The following is a 16,826-nucleotide window of genomic DNA, read 5'->3' as shown; positions in this document are numbered from 1 at the left end:
TTTTCCCTAACCCTCTCACTTTGCACACCACCTCGACCAAAACACCCTATATCTGCCACTCTGTCATCAGACACATTCAACAAACCTTCAAAATACTCATTCCATCTCCTTCTCACATCACCACTACTTGTTATCACCTCCCCATTTACGCCCTTCACTGAAGTTCCCATTTGCTCCCTTGTCTTACGCACCCTATTTACCTCCTTCCAGAACATCTTTTTAGTCTCCCTAAAATTTACTGATAGTCTCTCACCCCAACTCTCATTTGCCCTTTTTTTCACCTCTTGCACCTTTCTCTTGACCTCCTGTCTCTTTCTTTTATACTTCTCCCACTCAATTGCATTTTTTCCCTGCAAAAATCGTCCAAATGCCTCTCTCTTCTCTTTCACTAATACTCTTACTTCTTCATCCCACCACTCACTACCCTTTCTAAACAGCCCACCTCCCACTCTTCTCATGCCACAAGCATCTTTTGCGCAATCCATCACTGATTCCCTAAATACATCCCATTCCTCCCCCACTCCCCTTACTTTTTTTTTTTTTTTTTTTGCTTTGTCGCTGTCTCCCGCGTTTGCGAGGTAGCACAAGGAAACAGACGAAAGAAATGGCCCAACCCACCCCCATACACATGTATATACATACGTCCACACACACAAATATACATACCTACACAGCTTTCCATGGTTTACCCCAGACGCTTCACATGCCCCGATTCAATCCACTGACAGCATGTCAACCCCGGTATACCATATCGATCCAATTCACTCTATTCCTTGCCCTCCTTTCACCCTCCTGCATGTTCAGGCCCCAATCACACAAAATCTTTTTCACTCCATCTTTCCACCTCCAATTTGGTCTCCCTCTTCTCGTTCCCTCCACCTCCGACACATATATCCTCTTGGTCAATCTTTCCTCACTCATTCTCTCCATGTGCCCAAACCATTTCAAAACACCCTCTTCTGCTCTCTCAACCACGCTCTTTTTATTTCCACACATCTCTCTTACCCTTACGTTACTTACTCGATCAAACCACCTCGCACCACACATTGTCCTTAAACATCTCATTTCCAGCACATCCATCCTCCTGCGCACAACTCTATCCATAGCCCACGCCTCGCAAGCATACAACATTGTTGGAACCACTATTCCTTCAAACATACCCATTTTTGCTTTCCGAGATAATGTTCTCGACTTCCACACATTCTTCAAGGCTCCCAGAATTTTCGCCCCCTCCCCCACCCAATGATCCACTTCCGCTTCCATGGTTCCATCCGCTGACAGATCCACTCCCAGATATCTAAAACACTTCACTTCCTCCAGTTTTTCTCCATTCAAACTCACCTCCCAATTGACTTGACCCTCAACCCTACTCTACCTAATAACCTTGCTCTTACTCACATTTACTCTTAACTTTCTTCTTTCACACACTTTACCAAACTCAGTCACCAGCTTCTGCAGTTTCTCACATGAATCAGCCACCAGCGCTGTATCATCAGCGAACAACAACTGACTCACTTCCAAAGCTCTCTCATCCCCAACAGACTTCATACTTGCCCCTCTTTCCAAAACTCTTGCATTCACCTCCCTAACAACCCCATCCATAAACAAATTAAACAACCATGGAGACATCACACACCCCTGCCGCAAACCTACATTCACTGAGAACCAATCACTTTCCTCTCTTCCTACACGTACACATGCCTTACATCCTCGATAAAAACTTTTCACTGCTTCTAACAACTTGCCTCCCACACCATATATTCTTAATACCTTCCACAGAGCATCTCTATCAACTCTATCTTATGCCTTCTCCAGATCCATAAATGCTACATACAAATCCATTTGCTTTTCTAAGTATTTCTCACATACATTCTTCAAAGCAAACACCTGATCCACACATCCTCTACCACTTCTGAAACCACATTGCTCTTCCCCAATCTGATGCTCTGTACATGCCTTCACCCTCTCAATCAATACCCTCCCATATAATTTACCAGGAATACTCAACAAACTTATACCTCGGTAATTTGAGCACGCACTCTTATCCCCTTTGCCTTTGTACAATGGCACTATGCACGCATTCCGCCAATCCTCAGGCACCTCACCGTGAGTCATACATACATTAAATAACCTTACCAACCAGTCAATAATACAGTTACCCCCTTTTTTAATAAATTCCACTGCAATACCATCCAAACCTGCTGCCTTGCCGGCCTTCATCTTCCGCAAAGCTTTTACTACCTCTTCTCTGTTTACCAAATCATTTTCCCTAACCCTCTCACTTTGCACACCACCTCGACCAAAACACCCTATATCTGCCACTCTATCATCAAACACATTCAACAAACCTTCAAAATACTCACTCCATCTCCTTCTCACATCACCACTACTTGTTATCACCTCCCCATTTGCGCCCTTCACTGAAGTTCCCATTTGCTCCCTTGTCTTACGCACTTTATTTACCTCCTTCCAGAACATCTTTTTATTCTCCCTAAAATTTAATGATACTCTCTCACCCCAACTCTCATTTGCCCTTTTTTTCACCTCTTGCACCTTTCTCTTGACCTCCTGTCTCTTTCTTTTATACGTCTCCCACTCAACTGCATTTTTTCCCTGCAAAAACCTTCCAAATGCCTCTCTCTTCTCTTTCACTAATACTCTTACTTCTTCATCCCACCACTCACTACCTTTTCTAATCAACCCACCTCCCACTCTTCTCATGCCACAAGCATCTTTTGCGCAATCCATCACTGATTCCCTAAATACATCCCATTCCTCCCCCACTCCCCTTACTTCGATTGTTCTTACCTTTTTCCATTCTGTACTCAGTCTCTCCTGGTACTTCCTCACACAAGTCTCCTTCCCAAGCTCACTTACTCTCACCACCCTGGGGAAAGGGGATTAAGAATACTTCCCACGTATTCCCTGCGTGTCGTAGAAGGCGACTAAAAGGGGAGGGAGCGGGGGGCTGGAAATCCTCCCCTCTCGTTTTTTTTTTTTAATTTTCCAAAAGAAGGAACAGAGGGGGCCAAGTGAGGATATTCCAAAAAAGGCCCAGTCCTCTGTTATTAACGCTACCTCGCTAACGCGGGAAATGGCGAATAGTTTAAAAGAAAAAGAAAATATATATATATATATATATATATATATATATGTTTTTTTTTTTTTGCTTTGTCGCTGTCTCCCGCGTTTGCGAGGTAGCGCAAGGAAACAGACGAAAGAAATGGCCCAACCCACCCCCATACACATGCCTTGATTCAATCCACTGACAGCACGTCAACCCCGGTATACCACATCGATCCAATTCACTCTATTCTTTGCCCTCCTTTCACCCTCCTGCATGTTCAGGCCCCGATCACACAAAATCTTTTTCACTCCATCTTTCCACCTCCAATTTGGTCTCCCTCTTATCCTCGTTCCCTCCACTTCCGACACATATATCCTCTTGGTCAATCTTTCCTCACTCATTCTCTCCATGTGACCAAACAATTTCAAAACACCCTCTTCTGCTCTCTCAACCACGCTCTTTTTATTTCCACACATCTCTCTTACCCTTACGTTACTTACTCGATCAAACCACCTCACACCACACATTGTCCTCAAACATCTCATTTCCAGCACATCCATCCTCCTGCGCACAACTCTATCCATAGTCCACGCCTCGCAACCATACAACATTGTTGGAACCACTATTCCTTCAAACATACCCATTTTTGCTTTCCGAGATAATGTTCTCGACTTCCACACATTCTTCAAGGCTCCCAAATTTTCGCCCCCTCCCCCACCCTATGATCCACTTCCGCTTCCATGGTTCCATCCGCTGCCAGATCCACTCCCAGATATCTAAAACACTTCACTTCCTCCAGTTTTTCTCCATTCAAACTCACCTCCCAATTGACTTGACCCTCAACCCTACTCTACCTAATAACCTTGCTCTTATTCACATTTACTCTTAACTTTCTTCTTTCACACACTTTACCAAACTCAGTCACCAGCTTCTGCAGTTTCTCACATGAATCAGCCACCAGCGCTGTATCATCAGCGAACAACAACTGACTCACTTCCCAAGCTCTCTCATCCCCAACAGACTTCATACTTGCCCCTCTTTCCAAAACTCTTGCATTCACCTCCCTAACAACCCCATCCATAAACAAATTAAACAACCATGGAGACATCACACACCCCTGCCGCAAACCTACATTCACTGAGAACCAATCACTTTCCTCTCTTCCTACACGTACACATGCCTTACATCCTCGATAAAAACTTTTCACTGCTTCTAACAACTTGCCTCCCACACCATATATTCTTAATACCTTCCACAGAGCATCTCTATCAACTCTATCTTATGCCTTCTCCAGATCCATAAATGCTACATACAAATCCATTTGCTTTTCTAAGTATTTCTCACATACATTCTTCAAAGCAAACACCTGATCCACACATCCTCTACCACTTCTGAAACCACACTGCTCTTCCCCAATCTGATGCTCTGTACATGCCTTCACCCTCTCAATCAATACCCTCCCATATAATTTTCCAGGAATACTCAACAAACTTATACCTCTGTAATTTGAGCACTCACTCTTATCCCCTTTGCCTTTGTACAATGGCACTATGCACGCATTCCACCAATCCTCAGGCACCTCACCATGAGTCATACATACATTAAATAACCTTACCAACCAGTCAACAATACAGTCACCCCCTTTTTTAATAAATTCCACTGCAATACCATCCAAACCTGCTGCCTTGCCGGCTTCCATCTTCCGCAAAGCTTTTACTACCTCTTCTCTGTTTACCAACTCATTTTCCCTAACCCTCGCACTTTGCACACCACCTCGACCAAAACACCCTATATCTGCCACTCTATCATCATATATATATATATATATATATATATATATATATATATATATATATATATATATATATATCTATTTATTCATTTATCATACTTAGTCGCTGTCTCCCCCGTTAGCAAGGTAACGCAAGGAAACAGACGTAAGAATGGCCCAACCCACCCACATACACATGTATATACACAAATGTCCACACACGCACATATACATATATGTACATTTCAAAGTATACGTACATATACATACACAGACATATACACATATACACATGCACATATTCATACTAGCTGCCTTCATCCATTCCCGTTGCTACCTCACCACACATGAAATAGCACCACCTTCCCCTGCATGTGAGTGAGGTAGCGCTAGCAAAGACAACAAAGGCCACATTCGTTCACACTCTGTCTCTAGTGGTCATGTGTAATGCACCAAAACCACAGCAATTTTTCCACATCCAGGCCCCACAAAACTTTCCATGGTTTACCACAGATGCTTCATATGCCCTACTTCAATCCACTGACAGCACATCGATCCCGGTATACCACATTGTTCCAATTCACTCTGTTCCTTGCATGCCTTTCACCCTCCCGTATGTTCAGACCCTGACTGCTCAAAAATCGTTTACAAATTCTTAAGTATAATAAATGATCTTTAGGTCTTAAGTTCAAGAATTACTGTCTGAAAAAAGTCAACTGACATAAGCTCTTTGAGAAGTATTACCTTTTTGTGAAGAACCACATAACTGAATGCATACACGAAGAGGCTCTCATTCACCAAATTCTTAGCTCTAGTAGCAAGTTCCACCAGTCCCTGGAGCCCATCAGTTTCTGTGAGAAGTATCATAAAGTTGAACAGTGAATAAAGGAAAAATGTATAACTGCATGATAAAAGCAGTACAGATATATGCTTTCAAGTATAAGCAAAATCAGAATCTATCATCCACGGGTATGGCCAACAGACTATGCTAGGGTCTATCTTTAACACTGCATAAGCCCTTGCTCAGCCCAAAAACAGCACAGCACCGATCATATATATCACTCTTCCAGTTTTTCTATCCAGGGTATGGCTCTCAAAGTCCTTAATGTTCAAACGCTTCTTTATTCCATCCTTTCATCTCTTCTCTAACCCCTATGCCTATAACATGCATGTACATCTTTGTCAACCTTTCTTCACTCACCTCCACCTCCTGATCAATTTCAGTACATCCTGGTGAGCTCGTTCAGTTAGACTATGCAGAGTACTGCACCTCTCTCTGAGGTTCATTTTCTAAACAATTAACTTGCCTCAGGATACATATTTTCAGGAATATCAGTTACATGATAGCTAAAGACTGTATGTAAGGAAATTAGGCTACCTCACTAAGGCAGGAAAGATAATCAGGCATAACATAAATACTTTTTTTAACGTTGGAAGCTCCAGTCATGGACAAAAGTCCACATAAAGGCTGGGCCTTTATTGAAACATACAGAGAATTATCATCAGGAAGGCAAGACAAGGGAAAGCAGTTACGAATTCTGGAGGAGGTGAAAAACCTGCTTTTTAAAATGAATCAGGTCATAGTAACTGTGAGAAAGACATGAGATGGTAGAGACCTTCAAAGCTTTGAGGTGTTGGGTAAGAAAAAGTTATGAAGACAGGCCACCCTCTCAATGCTAACAGCCACAAAGTAATCATGTGACACAGCAGTTTGCCCAAAATTGCATGGTCTAGCTCGTGGTGGGGGCACACAGGAAGCCACTCTTGAGAGCAAAAACTAAAGTAACACCCACAGAAAAGGGAAAGTGAACCAACATTGCAGTGTAGGGCATGTGGGATAAGTTTTGAAATCAGCCTGGGAGAACTTATAAGTTGGACCACCTTTGACTCAATTCTGTCAAGTAAGGATGCAGAGCTACAGCCACCCCAGATATGAGAGCAGTACTCCATACAAGGAAAGGTCAAACCTTTACATACATGGAGCAACTTTTCAGAGGAAAAGAGATTTCCACATCTGAACAGGACTCCTTGTTTCTCAGAGGCAGATTTGTCTATTTCCATAATGTGGGTTCCCAAGAAAGCATGGATGTTATAGTAATACTAAGTATGTTCATTGAGTCAAGTTGTAGAGTTACAGAACCATCAAAGGAGAGAGAGAAAAGATGTGAGGAGTTTTCAACAGAAAGACAGTTTAAAACTGCATCTCAAATGTATTAAACATATCTCATCTACCCCAAGATATCCCATCCAAGCCATAGTTTATCAAGGACGATGTGTTGAGATGGAGATGCAGATCGAGTGAGAAAAAAAGGAATAGAATTGGAGGACGTGGATGAAAAGTAAAAATGTGTAAGGGAAATGACAGAAATTTGAGGGTGTCCCTCAAATTTCTCTTGATGGAGAAAGAGGGGGAGGCTGATCCATCAATAGAGATGTATCAGCCAAAAAGAAAGCCAGATACAAGGAAGCAAAGAGAGGGAGGGAAGCCAAAAGAGGGGGGCTTAGAAATGAGACCTCAATGCCACAAACTGCCAAAACTTTGAATATGTCAGGGGCAACTACATAGGATTCCCCAAATCTTTCAGGGATGATGACAAGACATTAGTAAGAAAGTAAAGAATATAAAAATGTGTGCATCACCTTTCAAAAGTCATCATGGTGACCAGAGAGAAGACCATGAGATTCAAGATGTCTAGGGATATGGGAGTTGAGGAGAGATTCAAAGACTTTGGAATGGTAGATGTCAAAGCACCAGGATGATAGTCTGAAGGGTTAGAATGGTCACCCTTCTTAAGGATGGGATGTACTACTGCACACTTCCAAGAAGGAATAGCTCTGGTTTTTAAGCAGAAACAGAACACATGAGCAAGCACGAGTGAAATTTCAGAGACACATTTTTTCAGTACTAGAGGATGCATGTCATCAGAACCATAAGCCTTGCTTGTGTCCAGAGAAAGAGGCACTTTTCTCACAATCCAAGAAGAGATTATGGGAAGGGGCACAGGATTATCAAGAGGAGCATCAGGGGACAAAGAAGTGTTAGAGTCATCCAAGGTGGAATTAGAGGAGAGATGTAAACCAAGAAGTGTTGCTCTGTCTACAGAAGAGACAGTTATAGTACTGTTAGAAAAGAAAACTGAAGGAAAAGTAAAGCGACAGAAGTTGTTAGTGGTGCCCTCAGGTACACTCCAGAAAGACCTATCAGTGGATGATGAGAAGAAGGTATCACACCTTCTTTGAATAAAGAAACGCTTTAGCTCATGGAGAATGTACTTGGAATGATTATGGGCAGTGATAAATATTTAATGGGAGTTGGAAGAAGGTGAGTTTTCCAGGCCTGATATTCTGATCCCTTGCCTGAATTGCCTTAGAACAGGATAACTTGAACTATGGATAGAAAAGTCATCTCGAAGGAAGAAATGATAAATGTTTTCATTCCTGCAACAATAACCTCTGCTATGTTTGGCGGAGACAGAAGCATCACCACGTAAGAGACAATAAATTACCCAAGGAAAGTCAGAAAGGAAGTTCCTTAAATTACTCCAATCAGTTTTATTGAGGTGTTAATATCTAAGCTTGGGAGGGGTTCCTGGAGGGGGAGGTGTCAGTAAAATACATACTTTTATGAAAGTGTGAACTTATGAACCAACTAGGGGCAAGATTGTGTAGTTACAGCGGGATGTATTAGCTGTGTACAACAGGTCTAGGGTATAAGGTTATTAGGAAAGTGGCTACACCTATCAGGAACATTGGTTGGATGGGAGATTATATGCTCCAGATCACTGAGAATGGAGAACATGAGGGCTTCAATCCCTCCCAATCCATATGGGAGGAATTCAGCCATTTCCTATGGTGAATGCTAAAATCCCCTAATTAGAGGATCTCAGTTTGCAGGTAAGAGGATGCCACAGTCTCATGGCAGGAATTTAGATAGCTGAAGAAATAAAATTTGTAAAATTAGGAGAGCAATAGGCAAAATAGAGGAAAAGTATGGTAGTTGGGAGGCAGACCTTAAGCCACATAACATCAAAATCTAGGGACTCAAAGCAATCAAGGTGTGTTGATGTTGGAATATGAACAGACATTTCTGAATTGGTATTGTGAATGAAAATTATAGTTGGATGTGAAAAGGGGAATAATGAGATCATCATTCAACAGCTGCATCTCCAACAGAGGTAAGATATCAACAGAGATACTACACAGATGGTATTCAACTGAAGAGAGGTTACTAGAAAGACCCAAATATTGGTATAGTGAACTGAAAAAGAGGAAGATCTATCAGAGAGGGGAAAGGCAGGCATTTTTACTGTCTGAGCCCTCCCTCTCACTGGCAGCAGTCAGCTGGAAACCTGGAGATTCTTAACACCCCATGATGCAGGGGACTTGGGGCCATAGATTTGTTGGACATTATCATAACTGTGATTAAAAATGACCATGCAGACGAGATAGCACGAGAACGTGAGTGAAGAAAATGAATGTGGTCTGAGTAGGTGTATGGTTCTTGTAAGGAGAAGATGGATGGACTAACCTGGCAGTTCATTTTTGATGAGACAGAAAGTAAGACCAGCAATCCTAACAAGGACAGTGTAAGATTTGTTTGGGTACCAATTTAATGCTCCTTGGTCAAGACAGAAGTAACATCCTGGGATAATCCTGTTAACAGCCTACTACCTAATATATGTGAATATGCTGTAAAAAAAAATGACTGAAATAAGTGGAAGCAGGAGGATGGAAGCCTTCCCCACCTTGCATAAAAACTGCCAAGAAAGTAACAGAGGAAAAAAACAAAACAAGGATTTCTTATCAAAAACTCAGGCTTGGGTGTCTGGGTTACACAGATGAAAAAAAGAATAAAAAGAAAGGAAACATAGGTGCTATGCTTAAGAAAAGAAACTGGATGTTCTGGTTATGCGTGAGATTAAGTTGAAAAGGAAGGTGGGTGAATGGTGTGGGAATGTTCATGGAATCAAGCCTGGAATTAGTATAACTCCATGAGCAAAAGAGTGGGGCAATTCTAATGAAGGAGAAGCTGTGGGACAATGCTAAAGAGTTTAAGGAGGTGAGATGAAGATTGAAGAGGGTCAGAATGGAAGTAGATATGATGAGAGGTAGGTGATTGTTAATACTTATGCAATGGTAGCGAGAGGAGTGACAAAGAAAGGAGATCTTTCTGGGAGCAGCTCAGTAAGTGCTTTGGAAATTCTGAAGCAAGGGATCACATATTGGTGCTGGCTACAGATGTAAATGCATGAATGGTGATGTGGCAGCTGAAGGAATAAATGTTGGGCACAGATACCTAGTGTAAATGAAAATGGGGAATAGCTTAATGAGTTGTGTGCTGAAAAAGGATTATCAATTGGATATAATTGGTTTAAAAAAATAGATTCATACAGTGTACATAAATATAAATGGATGAGTGGGGTGGTGTCTATGGGCATTACTGGATTATAAAATGCTACTAACTGATAGGCAAGGAGGAACGATGTCTGTTGTGCATGAGCTGAGAGGAAAAACAGGTGTGTTGTCTGATCATTTCTTACTGGAAACAAGAGTAAGATGTTCTGGAAGGAGGTTAATAGTGTGCAAAAGACAAGAGAACAAATGGGAACATCGGTGAAGGGGGCAAAAGGGGATGTGATAACAGGTATTAATCAAGAGGGGGGATATGGAACAAGTATTTTGAAGGACTTTTAAATTTGTTTGATGATAGAGTGGCACTTGTAGTGTGTTTGGGTCAGGGTGGTATGCTCAGTGAGAGTCATGCATAGTGGTTTGGTGAAGAAAGAAGAGGTGGTGAAAGCCTTACTAAGAGGAAAAGTGGCAAGGAAGCTGGAGTGGATGGTACTGAAGCTGAATTTATCAATACATGGGCGACTGTGCTGTTGATTAGTTGGTAAGAAATTTCAATGTATATATGAATCATGGTGAAGTGCTTGAGGATTGGCAGAATGCATATATAGCATTACTGTATAAAGGCAAGAGGGATAAAGGTGAGTGAGGGAAGGAAGTACAAGTCTTGGAGAGAGGGGCATGTATACACTATGTAGGGGATGAGATGGCCTGGAAAGTCAGTTGTTGTTTCCTGATGATACAGGAATGATTGACAGATTAGAGTGAGAAAGTGCAGAAGTTGGTGACTGAGTTTGGAAGTGTGTGGGAATGGAAAAGGATTGAGGGACAGTTTAGTTGGGGTGTAAGTCTGAATTAAAAGAACTTGAAGGACATGAAGCGTTTTAGATACCCGGAGTGGACATGGCAGCCAATGGAACCATGAGATGGAAATGTCATAGGGTAGGTATGGAAGTAAAAATGCTGAGAGTTCTAAAGATTGTGCAAAAGGAGAGACAGTTATCTGGGAGGGCGATAAAGGGTATGTTTGAAGGAATGGTAGTCCCAACAATATTATATGGATGCAAGGCATGGGCTATAGATAAGGCTGTGCAGAGGAGGGTGGATGTGTTGGATATGAAATGCTTTAGGACAATATGCAGTGTGAAATGGAGCTGAAATGGTGTGGACATGTGGAGAGAATGAGAGAGGAAAGGTTGACAAAGAGGATACATATGTCAGAAGTGGAAGGAACAAGGAAAATGGGGAGACCAAACTGGAGATGGAAGGACAGACTAAAAATTAACCTTTGAGTGATCAGGGCCTGAACATGGAGGGTGAGAGGTGTGCTTAGGATAGAGTGAACTGGAGCAATTGAGTATACAAGTATTGATGTGCTGTCACTGGACTGAACAAGGGCATGTGAAGCAACCAGGGTAAACCATGGAAAGAGCTGTTGGGCCTGTTTGCAGATGGGAAGCTGTGGTTTAAGTGCATTCCTTGTTCTTTCCACTTCTGACATATATCCTCTTTGTCAACCTTTCCTCACTCATTCCAACTACATATTCTCACCATTCTTATATACCCTCTTCAGCTCTCTTAACCACACTCTTTTCATTACCACACCTGTCTCATACCCTTTCGTAACTCAATCAAACCACCTCATGCTGCATACTGTCTTCAAACTTTTCATTTCAAATACACCCACCCTCATCCACAGTCTTATCTATAACACATACCTTGTATCATTAGCTAGTGTTGGGACTACAATACCTTCAAATATACCCATTTCTGCCCTCCCAGGTAATGATCTCCCTATCCACACATTCTTCAGTGGTCCTAAAATCTTTGCCCTCTTACCCATGTTATGACTCACCTGCTTCCATGGTTCTATTCAATGCCATATCCATTCCCACATATCTGAAACACTTCACTTCCTCCAGTTTTTCTCCATTCAAACTCACCTCAACCAACCTGTCCCTCAACCCCACTAGACCTAATAAGCTTGCTTTTATTCACATTTAGTCAACTTCCTCCTTTCACACACCCTTCAAAACTCGTCACCAGCTTCTGCAATTTCTCACTTGAATCTTCCACACGTACATACATACACTTGCTGCCTTCATTCATTCCCGTTGCCATCCCACCACACATGAAACAGCAGCCCTCCTCCCAGTGAGGTAGCACTAGGAACAGACAAAAAAGGCCACATTTGTTCACAATCAGTCTCTAGCCGTCATGTGTAATGCACCAAAACCACAATTCCCTCTCCACATCCTGGCCCCACAAAACTTTCCATGGTTTACCTCAGAAGCTTCGCATGCCCTGGTTCAATCCACTGACAACACATCAACCCCGGTATACCACATCATTCCAATTCACTCTATTCCTTGCACGCCTTTCACCCTTCTGTATGTTCAAGCCCCAATCATTCAAAATCTTTTTCACTCCATCCTTCCACCTCCAATTTGGTCTCCCGCTTCTCCTTTTTCCCTCCACTTCTGACACATATATCCTCTTTGTCAATCTTTCCTCACTCATTCTCTTCACGTGTCCAAACCATTTCAAAACATCCTCTTCAGCTCTCCCAACCACACTCTTTTTATTACTAGACATCTCTCTTACCCTTTCACTACTAACTCGATCAAACTACCTCCCACATGATGTCCTCAAACATCTCTTTTCCAACACATCCACCCTCCTCCTCACAACCCTATCTATAGGCCCCCTTCTCTGTCCCTTTTTTGGAAAAATGAAAAACGAGAGGGGAGGATTTCCAACCTCCCACTCCCCCTATCAGTCACCTTCTACGACACACAGGGAATACATGGGAAGTAATCTTGCTCCCCTATCCCCAAGGATAGGGGAAAATATACATAAATATATAAATGTTCTTACATGTACATATACATACATATCAACATATTTATTATTCATTTATTATACTTGATCACCATTTCCCGCGTTAGCAAGGCATCACCAGGAAAAATATGAAGAATGGTCCAACCACTCATTTTTTGCTTTTATTATACTTTGTCGCTGTCTCCCGCGTTAGCAAGGAAGCGCAAGGAAACAGATGAGAATGGCCCAACCAACCCACAAACACATGTATGTACATACATTTCCACACACGCAAATATACATACCTATACATCTCAACGTATGCATATATATACACACACTGACATATAGACAAATACATATATACACATGTACATAATTCATACTGTCTGCCCTTATTCATTCCCGTCGCCACCCCACCACACATGAAATAACAACCCCCTCCCCCGCATGTGCGCGAGGTAGCGCTAGGAAAAGACAACAAAGGCCACATTCATTCACACTCAGTCTCTAGCTGTCATGTATAATGCACCAAAACCACAGCTCCCTTTCCATATCCAGGCCCCACAAAACTTTCCATGGTTTACCCCAGACGCTTTACATGCCCTGGTTCAAGCCATTGACAGCACGTCGACCCCGGTATACCACATTGTTCCAATTCACTCTATTCCTTGCACACCTTTCACCCTCCTGCATGTTCAAGCCCTGATCACTCAAAATCTTTTTCACTCCATCTTTCCACCTCCAATTTGGTCTCCCACTTCTCCTCTTTCCCTCCACCTCTGACACATATATCCTCTTGGTCAATCTTTCCTCACTCATTTTCTCCATGTGCCCAAACCATTTCAAAACACCCTCTTCTGCTCTCTCAACCACATTCTTTTTATTACCACACATCTCTCTTACCCTTTCATTACTTATTTGATCAAACCACCTCACACCACACATTGTCCTCATACATCTCATTTCCAGCACATCCACCCTCCTGCGCACAACCCTATCTATAGCCCATGCCTCGCAACCATATATCATTGTTGGAACCACTATTCCTTCAAACATACCCATTTTTGCTTTCCAAGATAACATTCTCGACTTCCACACATTCTTCAATGCGCCCAGAACTTTCGCCCCTTCCCCCACCCTATGATTCACTTCTGCTTCCATGGTTCCATCCGCTGCCAAATCCACTCCCAGATATCTAAAACACTTCACTTCCTCCAGATTTTCTCCATTAAAACTTACCTACCAAGTGACTTGTCCCTCAACCCTACTGTACCTAATACCCTTGCCCTTATTCACATTTACTCTCAGCTTTCTTCTTTCACACACTTTACCAAACTCAGTCACCAGCTCCTGCTGTTTCTCACCCACATTAGCCATCAGCGCTGAATCATCAGCGAATAACAGCTAAATCACTTCCCAAGCTCTCTCATCCACAACAGACTGCATACTTGCTCCTCTTTCCAAAACTCTTGCATTCACCCCCCTAACAACCCCATCCATAAACAAATAAAACAACCATGGAGACATCATGCACCCCTGCCACAAACAATCATTCACTGAGAACCAATCACTTTCTTCTCTTCCTACACGTACACATGCCTTACATCCCGATAAAAACTTTTCAATGCTTTTAACAACTTGCCTCCCACACCATATATTCTTAATACCTTCCACAGAGCATCTATACCAACTCTATCATATGCCTTCTCCAAATCCATAAATGCTACATACAAATCCATTTGCTTTTCTAAGTATTTCTCACATACATTCTTCAAAGCACACACCTGATCCACACATCCCCTTACCACTTCTGAAACCACACTGCTCTTCCCCAATCTGATGCTCTGTACATGTCTTCACCCTCTCAATCAATACCCTCCCATATAATTTCCCAGAAATACTCAACAAACTTATACCTCTGTAATTTGAGCACTCACTCTTATCCCCTTTGCCTTTGTACAATGGCACTATGCAAGCATTCTGCCAATCCTCAGGCACCTCACCATGAGTCATTTTTTTTTTTTTTTTTTTTATACTTTGTCGCTGTCTCCTGCGTTTGCGAGGTAGCGCAAGGAAACAGACGAAAGAAATGGCCCAACCCCATGAGTCATACATACATTAAATAACCTTACCAAAGTCAACAATATAGTCACCCATTTTTTAATAAATTCCACTGCAATACCACCCAAACCCGCTGCCTTGCCGGCTTTCATCTTCCGTAAAGCTTTTACTAGCTCTTCTCTGTTTACCAAATCATTCTCCCTAACCCTCTCACTTTGCACATCACCTCAACCAAAACACCCTATATCTGCCACTCTAACATCAAACACATTCAACAAACCTTCAAAATACTCACTCCATCTCCTTCTAACATCACCACTACTTGTTATCACCTCCCCATTCGCCCCCTTCACTGATGTTCCCATTTGTTCCCAACCACTCATATACACATATATGTACATAAATGCCTATACACGCACATTTACATACATATACATACCACTATATACATATATACACATACACAGACATACTGCAGTGGAATATATTAAAAAAGGGGGTGACTGTGTTGTTGATTGGTTGGTAAGGATATTCAATGTATGTATGGACCATGATGAAGTGCCTGAGGATTGGCAGAATATATGCATAGGGCCTTTAAACAAAGGCAAAGGGGATAAAGGTAAGTCTTCAAACTACAGACACATAAGTTAGTTGAGTATTCCTGGGAAATCAAATGGGAGGGTATTGATTAAGAGGATAAAGGCATGTACAGAGAATCAGATTGGGGAAGAGCAGTGTGGTTTCAGAAGTGGTAGAGGACGTGTGGATCAGATTTTTACTTTGAAGAATGTATGTGAGAAATACTTAAAAAACAGATGGATTTGTATGTGGCATTTGTGGATCTGGAGGAGGCATATGAGAGGGTTGATAGAGATGCTTTGCAGAAGGTCTTAAGAGAATATGGTGTGGGAGGTAAGTTGCTAGAAGCAGTGAAAGGTTTTTATCAAGGATGTAAGGCATGCGTACGAGAAGAAAGAGAGGAGAGTGGTTGGTTCCTAGTGAATGTCAGTCTGCGGCAGGGGTGTGTGATGTCACCATGGATGTTTAATTTGATTATGGATGGGGTGGTTAGGAAGGTACATGCAAGAGTTTTGGAGAGAGGGGCAAGTATACAGTCTATTGGGGATGAGAGGGCCTGGGAAGTGTCATTTGTTGTTCGCCGATGATACAGCTCCAGTGACTGATTCAAGTGAGAAACTGCAGAAGTTGGTGACTGAATCCGGAAAAGTGTGTGAAAGAAAATTGAGAGTAAATGTAAATAAGAACAAGGTTATTAGGTTAAGTAGGGTGGAGGGGCAAGTTAATTGGGATGCAAGTTTGAATAGAGAAAGACTGGAGGAAGTGAAGCATTTTAGATATCTGGGATTGGACTTAGAAGCAGATGGAACCATGGAAGCAGAAGTGAGTCACACGGTGGGGTAAGGGGGGAAAGGTTCTGGAAGATATGAAGAATGTGTGGAAGGAGAGAACATTATCTCGGAGGAAAACTGGGTAGTTCCAACAATGCTGTATAGTTGTGAGGCATGGGCTATAAATAGGGTTGTACAGAGGAGGATGGATGTGTTGGGAATGAAATGTCTGAGGGCAATATGTGGTGTAAGGTGGTTTGATCGAGTAAGTTTTGAAAGGGTAAGAGAGACTTGTGGAAATAAAAAGAGTGTCGTTGAGAGAGTGTGTTGAAATAGTCTGGACATATGGAGAGAATGAGTGAGGAAAGTTTGACAAAGAGGATATATGTGTTAGAGGTGGAAGGAA

The 16,826-nt window shown here is 42.2% G+C and overlaps 1 protein-coding gene across 1 annotated transcript in view; it reads right to left on the bottom strand.

The window, feature by feature from the left end:
• Positions 1–16,826, bottom strand: part of LOC139762757 (phenoloxidase 1-like) — an 84,150-nt gene that overhangs the window by 62,660 nt on the left and 4,664 nt on the right. Inside the window, exon 4 of the mRNA XM_071687865.1 lies at positions 5,583–5,689. Coding sequence (XP_071543966.1) covers positions 5,583–5,689 — 107 coding nt within the window. The remainder of the gene's footprint in view (positions 1–5,582; positions 5,690–16,826) is intronic.

This window comes from Panulirus ornatus, chromosome 44 (genome assembly GCF_036320965.1).
Source record: "Panulirus ornatus isolate Po-2019 chromosome 44, ASM3632096v1, whole genome shotgun sequence".
NCBI lineage: Eukaryota > Metazoa > Arthropoda > Malacostraca > Decapoda > Palinuridae > Panulirus > Panulirus ornatus.
The sequence above is the reverse complement of the archived record's forward strand: the minus strand, read 5'-3'. Positions and strand labels throughout refer to the sequence as shown.